At 42.1% G+C, this 15,542-nt stretch overlaps 1 protein-coding gene across 7 annotated transcripts in view; it reads right to left on the bottom strand.

Annotated features, from left to right (window-relative positions):
• Window positions 1-15,519, bottom strand: part of LOC138130420 (FERM, ARHGEF and pleckstrin domain-containing protein 1-like) — a 29,709-nt gene extending 14,190 nt beyond the window's left edge. The window contains exons 1-7 of one of the 7 annotated variants that reach the window (XM_069046890.1): window positions 15,258-15,490; window positions 8,626-8,695; window positions 3,322-3,576; window positions 1,032-1,483; window positions 737-980; window positions 526-686; window positions 395-469 (exon numbers count right to left, since the gene is read on the bottom strand). In XM_069046890.1, coding sequence (XP_068902991.1) covers window positions 395-469; window positions 526-686; window positions 737-980; window positions 1,032-1,483; window positions 3,322-3,525 — 1,136 coding nt within the window. In that variant the 5' untranslated portion in view covers window positions 3,526-3,576; window positions 8,626-8,695; window positions 15,258-15,490. Of the gene's footprint in view, window positions 1-394; window positions 470-525; window positions 687-736; window positions 981-1,031; window positions 1,484-3,321; window positions 3,577-3,636; window positions 3,657-8,625; window positions 8,696-15,257 lie in introns of those variants that run through there. The other 6 variants (XM_069046894.1, XM_069046895.1, XM_069046892.1 and 3 more) reach the window with 6 other exon arrangements.
• Window positions 15,520-15,542: the final 23 nt, after the last annotated feature.

Genomic DNA, 15,542 nt, shown 5'->3' with positions numbered 1-15,542 from the left:
CAGCCGTTAGCTAGTTGGTTAGACGCGCCGTTTCTACACTAACCATGCACCGTTAGAGTACCGAAACGGCGGCAATTTTGAAAATACGACTCTAGTATCACAATCCCCATCCTCCTTCCCTTGACACGTTACTATAGGTCGGATACAGCATTTGTGTTGACCAAAAGCTACAACAACCATGCTCCACACGCCACAAAGACGCTACTTCCGTCATCTCAAATCAACAAAACTCTTAAGCAACTACCTACCGGAGGACCGGGCCGCACGATCCGACTCCCGTCGGACGTTACGGCCCGGAACAAGCCACTCATTACATGATTTACTTATTAGCCTCGACAACTACACCCTTCCAAAATTCATCGGATAAATCATGCAATCTGAAGCTCGCCCTTACCTTTGGAATGTCTGCCGTTTCACGTAGTTATCTCTGACGAACTCCACTATCTGCTTCTGGGTCTTGCCGCTATACCTGCAACACCGCCCCCAATCGATCACGAACTACGACTCCGCCGCCGTCAGACTCACCTAAACGAGCTACCCCTCGACAACACCCTGGTTTTGTGCCTCGACACGCTCTTCACCGACGAACACCGGAAAAATCCGTGGTTCTCGACGCACTTCTTCCAGAAGTTTTTACATTCGTTCCGACCTTCGAAAAAGAACTCCACCGTGTCCTTATAATAACCCTGGAACTCGTTGTTTTAACAATTCAAACCGGTTAAGTCGGATAACTCACGTATCCTTCGGGGTGCAGCTTGATCAGGAATCTTTTCCTCTTGAACGAGATCTTCCTGATCTTGGCCCACGAGAACGTGTTGATCTTGGTGTAATTCTGGAAAACTATGATGCCCATGTGGGCCACCGCCAGATTCAGCGGGACATTCTCGTGGTCCTTGGCCGGGTGCATCTTGATCCCGTACAGCTCGCACCTCCGCGCCGTCTCCAGCAGGTTCAGATCCGCCTCGGCCGGCGACTGCCCCCTGCAAACCCCACGTTAACCGCTCCCGACCGAACTCATCCGCGCAACTCACGAGTGCTTCTTGTGGTTCTCCATGATCTTGCGCTCCATCTCTTGGTCCTGCTGCGGGACGAACTTGTAGCTCGACAAGTAAGTGTGGTCGGGGTAGTCCTCCGAAACGTAGTCCCCGCACTCCGCCTGCACGATGTAGCTCGCCATCAAAGCTGCCGTGTTTTCGTTGCATTGCATCAGCCCTTGCGACAGGTCCCTCTTCACTTGGAGGCAGAACAAGTACCGCGTGAACTCCTCCTCGAGCTGGCCCGGATCTGGGGTGTAGAATTTGACGCAGAAGTGGAGCAAGGGATCGACCAGCGACAGACCCAGCTGTCTCGAGATGGGTTTCTGCAGGTCCAACCAGTACCTCGTCCCCCCCGCGTCCGAGTACTCCAACCCGAAATAATCCGCTTCCAACAGATGGAGCTGCTTGCAGACTTGATCGAAGAGGACGCGGCCCGAAGCTTTGGCCTGCAATTCGACAGAAATGAACCGCAACTCCTTATTTTTAGTTCGACGTGAAGTTTATTTACCGACGGGAACGTTTGCGTTTTTATTGTCGCAAATGCCGTTCCGCCCGGACGTAAACTAGACGTTTTATAGACGGGAAATTTTTGCGTGCGAGCCTTAAGAGGCCGCGTTCGTTTTCTCGTTGGCCAAGGACGTTTCAGTCCGGCAGTCACTTTCACGGTGCGTCATTTCGACGAGCCGAAAGAAAATTGCGTTTATCGGGCCCGCCTGAATAATGGATCCGTCGCGGAGGGCCACAACACAAACATGATGCAAATGATCGCTCCCGTCAGTGTGCCGATCCGCCAACGTCGGATACCATATAAGAACAGGACAATTCAGCGGTCAGATTAGCATGCGGCGCTGCTCAAAAAGGAAACGACCGGTTTACAAATTTAGCACTTATTGTCTATCGGGAAAAAAATTCCATTGTTCCTAATCGTCTTATGCAATTTGGTGAGTTGACTCGACCGGGGGCTTGCTTCGTCAAAGGTCGCCGGCTCACATGTGCCTTTGCAACTAACCGATTGTGACCACGCAAGGACTCTCCCCAAGGTCGACCGATTTTTTCGACTGCACCGAGCCTTCGGTCATTAATTAGCCAATTAACGATGACGGAATCTTGGGACCAATTATCTGCAATCAAAGGCTCCAACTTGTACAAATCGACGATTAGAAACTGGACTGGCCGCACAAAGCAGACATGAACGCTCTTTGTGTTACTGTTTATTTCCGTTCAATGATCGAACTGCAAGAAATTCCGCCACAGGACATAATCCTCCATCTGCGATCGCTCATCTGGACGGCACTGCGTTGTTGGGGCGCATCCGACCACAAAAGCAAAAATTTCTCGTCGACGCGAGTAAAAGAAAAGGACGACTTTTCCGTTGAAAGAATTCAAATCTAGATAAGAACCGTGAGAAGGATATTGATTCCGGGGCCGGTGTAACACCACACCGTTTCACTGGTCCCCTGTCAATGTTTACGTCGGTGCTCCGCCACTGTTTATCTGTCATTTTATGTCCTCGAGACGCCGCACACAGGAAGATCCGCCGCGAACGAAAACAAATAACCGTACTAAAAATAAATCCAAAAAAAGGAGGCAGTTAACCCGGGGGCAACTCGTCCGTTCGAGCGATTTAAACACGTTGACCCCGGCAGTGTCTAGAGTGACAGGTGACATTTGAACTGTCAAATTGACGACTTACAAATTTGAGGTTAAAGTTCAAGACTTTCGACTATCTCTTCGCCCACAACAACTGCAAGAGTCGTGAATTTCGATTCTTCTGTGGCGCGATCGTAAAATTTGCGTCGAAATCGTGTCACGCTGGACGACCAGATTGTGGGTGTCGCCGACACGAGTGTCAAATTAGATGTTTTTCGCTCATATCTCGCACGCACCGCCCTTTTGTGTCTATTTGGGTATTGTCGATGAAAATTAGAGTAATTACGGTGCGCGGTCTACCGTTTCGTGCGCTTTTCACCGGACGAATCCACCGGGCATGAATGACAGTGTCGGAGACGACAAAGCGTAAAAAATCCTGCAGGAATGTGCAAGTTCAACGCACACGAAACGAATTACGACGCAGTAATCAAAGCGGTCTTTCAAGACGCACCAGAGCCGTCGTCTGCTTTATGTATTCGTCGTACAAAAATAATAACCACGCGAAATACGCTCCGGCGTTTCCTTTCTGCAAACTCCTCTCCCCCTTTTTAAAACTTCGAACGAGTCTCAACTTTGACACGGCTTTTACGTAATTTGGCACCTCTTGAGTGATCAATTTGGCGGCGACACGAACCTGCACTTGGAATATGGTGACGGCGTCGTCGAGCATTTGGACGCGGATGGCCAGCATTTTGCCGCCCTTCTTCGGCGTGGCCGGGGGCGTCCGGGCGCCGCCGTCTACTCCGGCCGGTGTCGAGTGGGAATGGTGCATGCCGCCTCCTGTGCTACCCGAGTTTGAAAGTTGTCCCGTGGAGCCACGGGCGCTGTTCGAATCCATCGCAGGGGGGGACCGTCGTGGTGGTGATCACTGCCGGCCGACTGCGGCACCCTGCAACAGAAGAGACATCCAGTAGTGGACGATCGATCTCGCAACAATCACAACGCGAACCGCTGACTGGACGTTATTCGCTTTTTACGCGAACCCCGAGTGGCAACAACTCTGGAATCATCTCCGAGATGGGCGAGTTCGTCCGGCGACAGGTGCGGCGCGGTCGCAGTTGGACACGAGGGAAGCGCCACCGGAGGCCGTAAAAACACCAAGAGCTCGCACCGCAAACAAATAAAGGAGAGCGACGCCTCGGGGGTGCAGACCACGAGTCCCCAGCGCTCTACAAGAAAGTGGATCTCGACGCGCCCAATAAATACAAGATTGTTTACAGACTGACAATAACATTTACCTCACTTGTCGTTATTTTACACCTTAGCCCACGCACAATCTGAAATTCGCGGAAAAAAAAAACAAATTGCATCATTCTTTTTTCAAGCTGTCACCAACGCCACAGGCGTGAGGGGGTTGAAGTCCACCCAGTCGAAAGAAAGAAATTAAACTCCTGCTTCTTCACGTTAATAAAAAAGGAACTTGTATATAATAATGTAACAATAATATTTATCTCAATCGTGTTGATTTTACAGTTTAGACACTAAATTTCGTATTATTTGTTTACAAGAAAAAATAATTGCAGGATTTGCTTGAAAGCTGTTGAAAGAAAAATTCGTTGTTCATTTATTTCGAGATTTCACTGTTAAGATGACTTTTAAAGTAAGTTCTCAAGTCTAGGAACGAAATTTAAACACTTTTGGATCGACTGAAACCAGCTGGAAGAAAATTATTTCACCAAAGAAATTATGAAACATTTTCAAATTCATTTCAAAAATTATCGCTGGCAACTTGAAGAACTTGTCAGCACTGACAGATGAACTGTCAAACTTGTCAAGTCACGAATTTTGAGGTTAGAGTTTCGTCAAGTTGACAATTGACATTTGTCCGTCCCGGCGTCGGCAAAAATTCGCAGTTCAGACATCCCCTGTCGGAATCCGGTCTGTCGGTCCGACTCCGGGCCCGGAATCCACCTGGTCGCTCCGAAAGCTCGCCTCTTTCCACAGCTGTGCGCGAATTCCGGGAGATCCTGTCGGAGTTACGGCCGTACGTGCCACCGGAATGCATCGATAATGCAAGGGAAAACGTCAGCCGACCTCTTCAGGGCATTTTTTCTGGAGTTTTTGCCGACACAGTCGACGACTCATTAAATTCGGTCACGACGCTTAACCGCGAGCCGGCTTTTTCGACGAAGTCGCCGGAGCGGAGGCGAAACAAAATGAAACGGTTCATTTCCAATTTAAATATTGATTTGGATTGATTGTGCACTTGGAGGTGCGAGGCCCCCGGCGAACGAAGGGGGCTGATCAAGATACCAAGCGGTGCGGAATCGTGGGTGGGGAAGCCGCAAGCTTCGCTTCCATGGAACATTCCAAGCAAATTTCAATTAATCTGGACGGAATCTTCCCAAAAAAAAAATCGCCACAAACAATTCTTCATGTTTCTACTTTCAGAAAAATCTGATCGGCGACAGAAAGTTGTTCCACTTAATCGATGCCAATCTAATAGTAATAACCATCGGAATGTTTTAATTGGTGCGGTAGTACCTCTGAGTGGGTACTCTACCGATTTCTGTCGAGCCAAAGCGACAGATATCGAACGCACATTGTTATCAAAGTAGTTTTGTAATTTACATTGCGACCATCAAGGTTACATTACACGCACATTGTACAGGATGAACCAGAAGTATTTTTAAAAAATGTTCCAAGTCGAAACGATAAATTTCTGCGAACATAAATGTTTTTTTTTTTTGGATGAAAGTCGATGGGGTTGAGAACGAAGCCATGACAAAGTTAAAAATTATCTCGGGACAAAATTCCACAGTTAAACTTCTTAGTCTTGATGCCGTTGGGACATGTCTGGATAAAGTATTTGAGATGAGGCGACTTCTCCCCCAGCAATGCAATAAAAGGGAGAGGAAAAAAAACAAGAAGCATGGCTACAATAATCATATTTACCGACGACGGCACCGCTTTTAACACGACGGAAAACAGCTATACAATTACAATAATCTCGTTTGCTCTTTGTATAACTGATCGTAAGTCGATACCGATCCTGAAACAGTACCGCGACGGTTCCCAAGGCCGGAGTCCCAACAAAACCGTCAGCCGAGTGTCATTATTGTTATAAATAGTACTGTCGTAATAATAAACAATTATGCAAGGTAAACGCAAACAGCGAAGTGTGTCAAGCGCGAAAAAAAATTGTGGCTGACGCGTCCGATTCGGGATCGCGGTGCAGGTCAAGGAGCGCGTTTCCGGGGGTGGGCGAGGGGCGGCGCATAATTGGGAGAAATCGAGGACAAAGTGCATCCGTCGAGACGGAAACGGCGAAGCTAACTGGTGATGGTTTCGTGAATGATTCAGGGGAGGCGGTGGAAGGGCACAAATGAAATGGGAGTGGAGTATATTATTTGTTTTTGTGACATGTACTGTAAACCCAGACGTTTTTCAGGAGTTTATGATCTCGGGCGGCTCGACTTTTATGTTTTCTTGTGGGGCGGGATCGATGCGGAAAAATTCCGAAAATGGGGCGGTTTAAGAAATGGACGTGAGAAGAATCGCTCGTTGACGAGAACGGGCAGTTATCGGAAATTGGGTCGCCGGAAATGACACCGGCTTTAATTAGTAATCGGTCCGGGTGGTGCATATTCGAATTTGAATGGTGGAGACGAAGAAAAATTGGTTTGTGGTGGCAGTTGATGAAGAAAGTGTGAACATTGTGTTTCACTCCTTTGACGATGGAGAATTAATCAACTTCTAGAATGTGTTGTAACAGTAACAGTACCTACGAAAACAATTACCATATTCAAAATAGTTATTAACGTCAAGTCGACCTTCTTGATCGTACAATGAGAGTGTGAAATTAAATTCATAATGTGGAAAAGAAAACTTGGTGTCAATATTTTAGTCAAACAGGACTTTTTTTAAAGGACGTTCTGAAGTTCTTTTACATTTTTTTCCAATGAAAATTAAAAAGTTTCTTGTCTGATAAAAGAAAATTGAGAACCCCTTAGTAAAGTATTTTTTGCTGCTAAACTGTTCCAGTAAAAACTTGTCCAACTTTGGTCCAACATTGTTATGTAAAGTCCATTCAAAAATCAAAAAACCACCAACGTCGCATTTTCCTCGATAATTACTATCGGCAACGCTGTCTAGTGTAAAATTTGGTGAGACTTGTCATTTTGAGGTTAAATGTTTATTAAGTGTCTTGTTTTTCTGGGCATGTTTAATAAAACAATATGAACGAAATGCAAAGCAATTGAATTTTATTTTGAATCAAATAAATGTCATAATTTATAGTTACCAACATAGTATGAAAAAATATCTACCTAGTGTCTTTTAAATTTTACCAACCTAAAGCAACAGGTGGTGGTTTTTTGATTTTTGAATGGACTTTAGTTCCCATTTTATCAAAAACACTCCGGGATGATTACACAAAAAAATGTTTTACAGTTTTACGTTTTTTGTATTACATATTTGCTTCAATCGTTTCACTTTATTTGGAATTTTGAGTTCATCTTTAATAGACACAAAAAAATATATTGAAAAACCTCTTGATCGGAAATGGTAAAAAATATTTTTTAATACATGTTTAGACGTACTAAAGATGGGAGAAGAAAAATTCGTAGCCGTAGTGTAATTATTATTACACTTTATTCTGAATTTTAAATTTACAAGGGTGAATTTAAAATGTACCAAGGGGTACATGCGCAAAAAAAAAACAATTCTTAGTTGGAAAGAAATTTCAAGCCAATGCCAATGAGGATCTCATTGCAAACAAAAAAATTTCGTTTAAGGAAAGGCAGAATGAATTGTAGTATCGTTGTAGAAAATCCATCATTCTCTGAGGATATTATGTAGAAAATATCCAATCTTAAAATAATCAAGTTTTTAAACATTCCTCGTGTTGAAACTATTAATTACTGAAGACAAAATAAATGGAGACGCACTGCTGCAGATGGATCTATTAAAAAAATTTAATTAAAGAACTATTGGGTGTATTAAAAATAATTACAAGATGTACGAAAAATATAATAAATTAAAACAAAATTGGTTTGATGGTCGAAAGAATTTCAAAACCTTCCATTAGGATTATTTTTGCTACTGTTGAAAACTTTATTAGAGAATATCATTCTGTAGGAATATTGCTAGTTCTCATTATATAAAAGTTCTCAAGAATAGTTAAACACTAACAGTGATGTAATTTCAGAAAACGTAGATAACAAGTGTTCAATTGAATTGTTCATCAAGTTGGTTTTGACTTTATTTTTTAAAAAACAACATCGTAAATTAAGTTGGTTAGACAAAGATAGCGATAAAGATCAAAGCCAACTTGATGAACTTTTCAATTGAACACGTTAGGTAAAGAGAGTTCAAAAAAATTGTGGTCACGTGGCGTTTTTGTTTCCAATGACATGTGGCGAAGCTTCACAAGCTGACCAACCACAGATGATAAAAGTCATCTATTCAGCAAACAAGTAGTGGTGTAAATAATTTCCTTAGCAAAAACAGAGCTTTCTTTGTTTTCTTAGTGCTACACGATTTTACGTGAAATTAATGATTCGATATGATGATCCCAGTTGTGTATCTAAGATTCTAAGGGGAATGTCAAAGCATACCAACTAAAAAACGACATACGTTTGTACAGGTCGCACAACATAGCTGCGCACTTAGAATGAGAAATTCGAGTTGCAAGAAAGATCGAAAATCCTCCGACGGCTACATTTTGCGACTTGTACAAGAGAGAAAAAATTACGGCCTTCTTGAGTACAAATTTTTTGAACGCTCGTTACTACCAACACACCAAACGTTCAACAGTTGAACGAGGAGATGGTCTCCTCAACGGTTCAACTGGTTGAAGATTTTTATTTACTTTTCAATAGTATTCAATAGTAATTTTTTAAATTTAATGTTAAAGTAATGTTGAATAAGTATTAAAAAGAAAACAAGCTTTCAATTTTTTTTTTAAACACACCAAAACACAAAACAAATGACTTACAATTGGCTTTGCTTTTTCTTCATAGGTTGTGAATCTTGCGTAAATGAAGATGGTTCATCATCGACTATCCCTGACAAAGAAACAAAACACTAGGAATAGTGGTGCATTTTTATTTTTAAATAATGTTCATCTAAGACACTAATACATTCGGTCTGATGACGATCTCAAAAAAAAATTGATGCCACAACTATCATTACTTCACGAGGGTGATTCTTTAATTTTGAAAATAAACACTGGGAGCCAAATCTGGTGAACATAGAGGCTCCTCCGATATTTCCTTTTTTATTACAGAAAAACCACAACTATCCAATAAACTTCGTAGTGAATCGTCTGTTCTGGAGAACCAGGTCAACGTTTTCTTGTGTCATCAAAATCTTGGGGTGTCCAGTCCTGGTTCGTGTTCACAAAATTTTGACCCAAGCTTTAAATTTCTGCGCATTTATCAATAAATGATCGTTCTTTGATAAACAGTGTTTTATTTGTCAATTAACGCCTCCTACGTCAGTGACAATAAATCGTGAATCATCCTCTTATGCCAGCAATGATAAATTTTTGCTCTTCCTATTCACCCACAGAACTTTGTAATTATCTGTTTTTTTTTCTAAAAAAATCTTTCAACACAAATCATGTCCTCATCGTTAATTTCCCTTCTAATCTTTTTTTATAATAACCACCTTCGGATATAAAAATCTGCCCTCGCATTTTTGCAACCCTTTACCCCAAAAATGCCGTCACTGCATGAACGGCGGACCTTTCCCCCTGCACGCCATCAAAGCGGAAGAAAACCCCCGTGTCAAACCTTCATCAGTCACCCCGACCACTTAATAGATCTCACCCCAATATAGTTGTATTGTGGTGAAATTTTCATAAGGGCGGCCGGTCCGGCATAATTGCGACAAAATACACCCCCATCACAAAAACCGTCCGAAATGTCCCCTGACGTAAGTCGCGATTTGTCAGACGGCGGCGGCCGGACCACCCCCGAAAGCCGATCCGGCCGGAGCTAATAAAGCCGCAGTTCCACCATATTAATTTAGGAATGTTTATTTTGCTTGCGGAGGCTAATGCGTTGCATCGCCCGTTTTGTTAGAGCTTACGGGATTTACAACGTAGTGCACGTCTAAAACTGGATCGCTTCCGGTAATTCACCATGTGTACAATGAAAATAAAACCGTCTTTATTTACCGAAATACCCAATCAAAACAGACGGACTTAATTTGAGCCAAGTCGATTTGTTGTTTTTCGAGTGCGATCGAATCGATGCCGAAATAGAAGTGGCGCGCGGGGGCGGCTCGTTAGGTAATTGTATCCATTTTTCGGAAAGGTATCGCTTTCGGTCGGATTAATTCTTACACAATTTGTTGTTTGCGAATTATACACTCACATAAATTTCGCCGACTGAAAGGATTATACCATAAATTATTCATCGACTGCCAACGGAACGCGACGACACAACCACGAAAAATTTGATCGGATTAGTTCGCACCTCATTACGGACGGCTAATTTGGCAATTAGAGGAAAAGCAGCTCGTCCCACACGGCTGCTCCCGTTTCGTTGCAAAATTATAACCTGAACACCTGAGATCAAAAACGGCAACACGAGATGGAGAAAAACTAATTCGGGAAATCTTGAATGGTGAAGTTTCAATTCAGGAGTGCCCAAGAAGGTCAATCGCAAAAAGAAAACGCGGTCTTGTGCCAAATTTGACAAGTGACAGATTTTGAGGTTAGAGCTCCACTGTCTTGACTTGACAGTTGACGTTTCGACACATTTGCACGGAAGAAAATCGCCAAATTCAGTCTTTTGGCGGCTCCAGGACCGGAAATCTACAACTTTTTGGCTCGATTGCATTTTACCGATAATGTTTTGAGCGAATTCACAAAGTTGGAAAAATGTGTGTTTACAGGAGACGGAGAGGTGTAGCCCCCACACTGTTCCGAATTAAATCTGGTAGAAGAAGTGTGGGAAGATGATGATTTGGGTAATTAAAGAGCAGAATTATAACAGTTTAAAGTAAATCTTCAAAGGAGTGACGAATGTTTAGGCGATTGGTGAGCTTCACAGGATTAAGTCTGGGAAAGACAAACTTTTGAAATGTTTGTTGCGAAGTTGCAACCTTTGTACAAATTTGTTACAGAAATAATATTATAAAGTGAATAGTAAACATAAATTATGATGTCAGCATGTTGTACATCCTGCTGTAAAGATCGAGAATTATCTTGTTGACACAAAGAAATAATAAACCCTTTAGAGATAATATTTCAACAGGTTGGTAGGTATACAATACGTGTGTTAAGTAATCGAAAATGTTTGACTTATCTTTGGTGTTTCGATTATACAATGAGGGACATGGAATCCTGGGCAGTCTGTTATTGTCATTTCAAAAAGTGTCAATGTAAATGCACCTTTACCGTCATTATGATTGATACTTTCAAAAAAAACTGTCAAATTAACTTAAGCTTGGTTATGAGTAGCCAAGGTATGGTTTAGACATTTTGACAACTGAATGACAGTTTTCTGCCCAGTTTTCCATGTCCCCAATAGTACAGTCGATGGACAAATAAAACTGGGACAAAAATGGCAATCACATAAGTCAAAATTTACAAATTTGCATCGTTTAATTACGGCTTTATCAAAAATAGGTTAACTTTGGTATGACATATTATATTGACTCTGACAAATATATTGACAATTCAATGGTCTGATTTACATAGATTAAATTTTAAGTGTCCCAGTTTTATTTGTCCACCGACCGTACATATAATCTGTTTCAAAATCAAAAAACACTGCATTTTACCTCGAAAATACAACCGACAACGTCGACAACTTTTGTTTTTAGTGTGTTTGCCAGTGTCAGAAAAAAGTGGGGTTATGAAAGAAAACTGTTGACAGTCATTTAGGTCGTAATTCATCGTGTTTTTTTATTCTCATTTTATCATATCACTCAAAAGTTATGATATGGTACCTACCACGTTTTTGTACATAATAATTATTTTGTGTTACGTAAAAAGACTAAACAGTTCAATGTCAAATTTTGGCGGAAGGTTGGGCCAACCCAAAAAAATGAAGCTAGGGATTTCTTTTTTCTGCCAATATAATTGAACAGGTGGTGAATTTTTGATTTTGAAACAGATTATACACAGGATGAACTAAATTATTACATTTCATCGCTTCCAGAAAAAAATTAATTTGAAATTTATTAATTTAGGAAACGCTTTACGAAACAACTTCCAGACGAATCTCGTGGAAATGCATTAGCTGTGTTGAGAATTGTCCAAAATTCGCATTTTTAAACAAATTCTAATACAAATCTCATTTCCCGTTTTTTTCTCGTGTAAAAGTAAGTTTTCACATTTTCCTCGTTGATTTTTTTTTGAGACTTGTGTTGAGCAAAAATAAGCTGTCTTTTTTTGTTCAATCTCATGAAGTGAGCTTTTGAATCTCTTCACATACTTTTGAATATTCTCGTCGAATTTTCTTTTTTTCTCCTTTTTATTTTTTCTTTGTGATGAGCACTGAACTCTGCTTAACAGTCTAAAAAGAAGTTTTTTTTTCGTTGCGTGCTTTTTAATTTTCTCATTCCACGTTTCCTTCTTGTCATTTGTTCTAAAGTTTTTGACCAACACAAATTCAGATTAATAATGCCTTTTCGTTCTTTCTAATTCCGAATTTACGTCAATTGTTTCTATTTTCAATTTTTTTTTTTTTCATAACCGAAAACCTCAGATTTATAATCTCTAGCAACTTTTCATTCTTCCTCATTTTTCTTAATGATAACTAAGAAAAGCGAACTTTCGAATTTCCATACTTTTGACTTCTCATCATCTTTTCTATTTTTATTTTCAATCTAAAATTTGAAAACAGAGCCTTGATTAACAATCCCAGACAGACATTTTTTTTTTACTTTCTAATAATAACAACAGATAATAAAGATTAAACGCCGACCTCACATTAACAATCTTAGACGGCAGTTTTTCAGTTCTCTCTCATAAGACGTTTTCACGCTTCAAATCTTGTACGATTCTTCATACCTACTTCCTTTCAAATTTCCAATTTTTAAATTCAATCATTAAATTTTCTTTTCTCATTTTACTAAGACACGTGACGAGCACGCTCCTCCGGTGAACGCTTTCCCATACTCTCCCATGTCTCTTGCAACAGCAACGGCATCTTTCAATTTTTTCCTTTGAATCCCCGCCTCAAATTTCCTTTTCTCATTATTTTGAGATATGCGATACGCACGCAGCTCCGATTAATAATCTCCCATCGAAGCTCTCATACTTTCTCATTACGTGTGTTCGCACAACATGAGCTTTCCAACTTTTCACATTTTTCCAATTCTCTCGTCAAATGTACCACTCTCCTTGGCCCCGGATTCGTCGATACCTCCTCGCAGGCGAACAATGAACGTGGAAACAATACACAACAAAGCTCGCCTCAGTTACAAACACAAATCCAATTGTTTTTAGAACATATTCCTCATTAAACCGTCTCCTGCAAGTTCTTGTGTCGGTATGAACCATTCCAACAGTTCGATATTCCAGTCTGGTGACTCTTCTTTTTTTTCCTTCAGCGAACGCTCCTTTCAAGGATTTCAAATCTAATGCAAGACCAGTCGGATGTTTCAACAAATTCCCGGTACAACCGCAGTGCATAATTTAAACGATCATTTTGTGCAAATGGTTTGTGTTGGTTCTGGTTAACCACATCAGTTGGTTTCATTACCTTGAATCGATCAGGCATCAATCTCCCATTTCTAAATTATCCTGTTTATGTGTGTTTGTGTATCGGTGCGTATGTACCTATGTATGTTTGTGTGTCAATATCTTACTTCGAATTCCGCTTGATCAAATATTTTCTCTCTCGATATCTCCAAAAAATAGATCGCAACAAAGCCACGTATTTATTTCCCAAATCAGCTGTTTTTTTTTTCTACTAATCGCATTTCTTTCATAACAACATTTACTTCCTGGAGTCATTTTTGCTCGTACCGATGCAGTTCGTCGTTTCCACCAAAAACGTAAACTCTAGCGTGCATTATTAAAAACAACCACCAAACAGGAACACGTCTTGAATGTATTCATGTAAGACTTTCGGTGAGTTCGCATCTGAAGCGGTGTTCCAGAAAAAAAGAACTTTTCCGCTCGTGCGTTACATCAGCAAACAAATATGTAATTCGGAAAGTGGTCGATTTAAATTTCAAAAAAAGTCCAATTTTTCGTTTTCCCCCTAGACCTGAGAATGCATAATTTAGGACGAGTTTAAATCCCGATGTCAACCAGGTGCACGTTCCCCTTCCGGCATCTTCCACCCCTGACGTGTCGCACTCGAAACCAACAGAAATTCTCGTGTCCCCTCGACTAATGACATGCCGGATTAATCCGGCAGCGGTGTCATTTTTCCGGCGCTCTGATGAACCACCGGACCGACGGAAAACGCGTTGATCCGGGTGAAGGACGCGGAATTAAAGGTGAATTAGACTGCAACAGTTTCCACACATACACGAAAAAACAAATTACCACCGAACATTGGAGCGGGCATGCTAATTCCGAAGATAAACGACTTTCATGGTCACTAACAACACTAGTCGTAAAATTTTAATTTGTTTGGTAAATAACGAGCGCCGCATCTGTCCCGAAATGTGGCGAATGGAAGGCAATAAAACAAGGGAAAAAGGCCGAGATATGGGGGTGTCACGGCTTCTTCCTAATTGAAGAGAGGCGGAGGCAATTTACGGTGTGTTCTGTCGTGTTTCTTGCAAGTTTAACACCAGACATTCCTGGAGATATTGCGAATTTCGCTCATTAAGCGGCGAGGGGTTGGGGCCGCATAGGCACAATAGAGCCGAGGGGCGGCGATATCGGGGGAAGCGGGAAATTCGGGGGCAGATCTAGGAAGTACTCGAGCGGAACGATGCTGTGGAATCGGCGTCTTCCGCGGAAGAATTTTGTCGCGAAGAGGGGGCGACGGGAAAATGTCAGATGAAGTGTTGGTTAATTAGGGAAGGGGACAAGTCGAGAGCGGTTTCGGGTGTATCGATTGGGCAGCGTTTTGGCCCCCCAAAAATAGAGTGCGGTCGACGAGCCGCCTCTGGCAAAGTTGACACCTGAACGTCATCGCCGGCGCCTCTGGAACGAGGTGAAACGTGCTCTAGGTGCAGCAGAAACGGAAAGGGGCCAATAAATCACGATAATCAGCCGACAAGCAAACAATTACGTAGCGTACGTTTACCCAAGGCGACAAATAACAACAAACTGGAAAAATGTAGTGCTCTTCCATTCAATCAAGTAGGTGCGCTGTCCGGTGGGGCAAACATGCGAGCGACGTGGAAAGGCCTGGAACAGCGTGGGATTAATGGAAAATGGTTTGGCGGGGGTGCACTCGGCCCCTTGCACCACGATAATTAATCGAGACGAACCCGCAAGAGTAAAAAACATTTTAAGGACGCACCGCGCGTCAGGTGATCGGCCGACGAGGCGTGTCCGAGCGAGACGGAAGACCGGCGGCACGTCGTTACGTAGAAAAATCTGTGCCGTACAACCCACCCATGGTCATTGATCTCGGTTTTTCGGCGTGTTTTTCCACAGAGGGGCAGGAAAAGGGTCGGTGCGCGCTGGAAAGGGGTACTTACATTCATATTACGATCAGATTTGTACTCCAGTTAAATGCACTGATTGTTTATTGCACTAACACACACACCCATCGACACGCCTGCCATAACAAGGCAACTGAAGTCCACAAACTGGCGAGAAAGACGAGCGGGAATGCCGGCGAAATACGAAGGTCGACGACGGAACGACTTGTTATTAAAATTTTAATTGCGGCAATTAATCGCGACCGGCGATAGATGCTTTCGAATTATTGGTTTTAATTAGAGCGGGATCGCGTTTCCACGCGATTTGTCATCTTTAGCCGA

This window comes from Tenebrio molitor, chromosome 5, assembly GCF_963966145.1.
Source record: "Tenebrio molitor chromosome 5, icTenMoli1.1, whole genome shotgun sequence".
NCBI lineage: Eukaryota > Metazoa > Arthropoda > Insecta > Coleoptera > Tenebrionidae > Tenebrio > Tenebrio molitor.
This window is presented reverse-complemented; position numbering and strand designations above follow the sequence as displayed.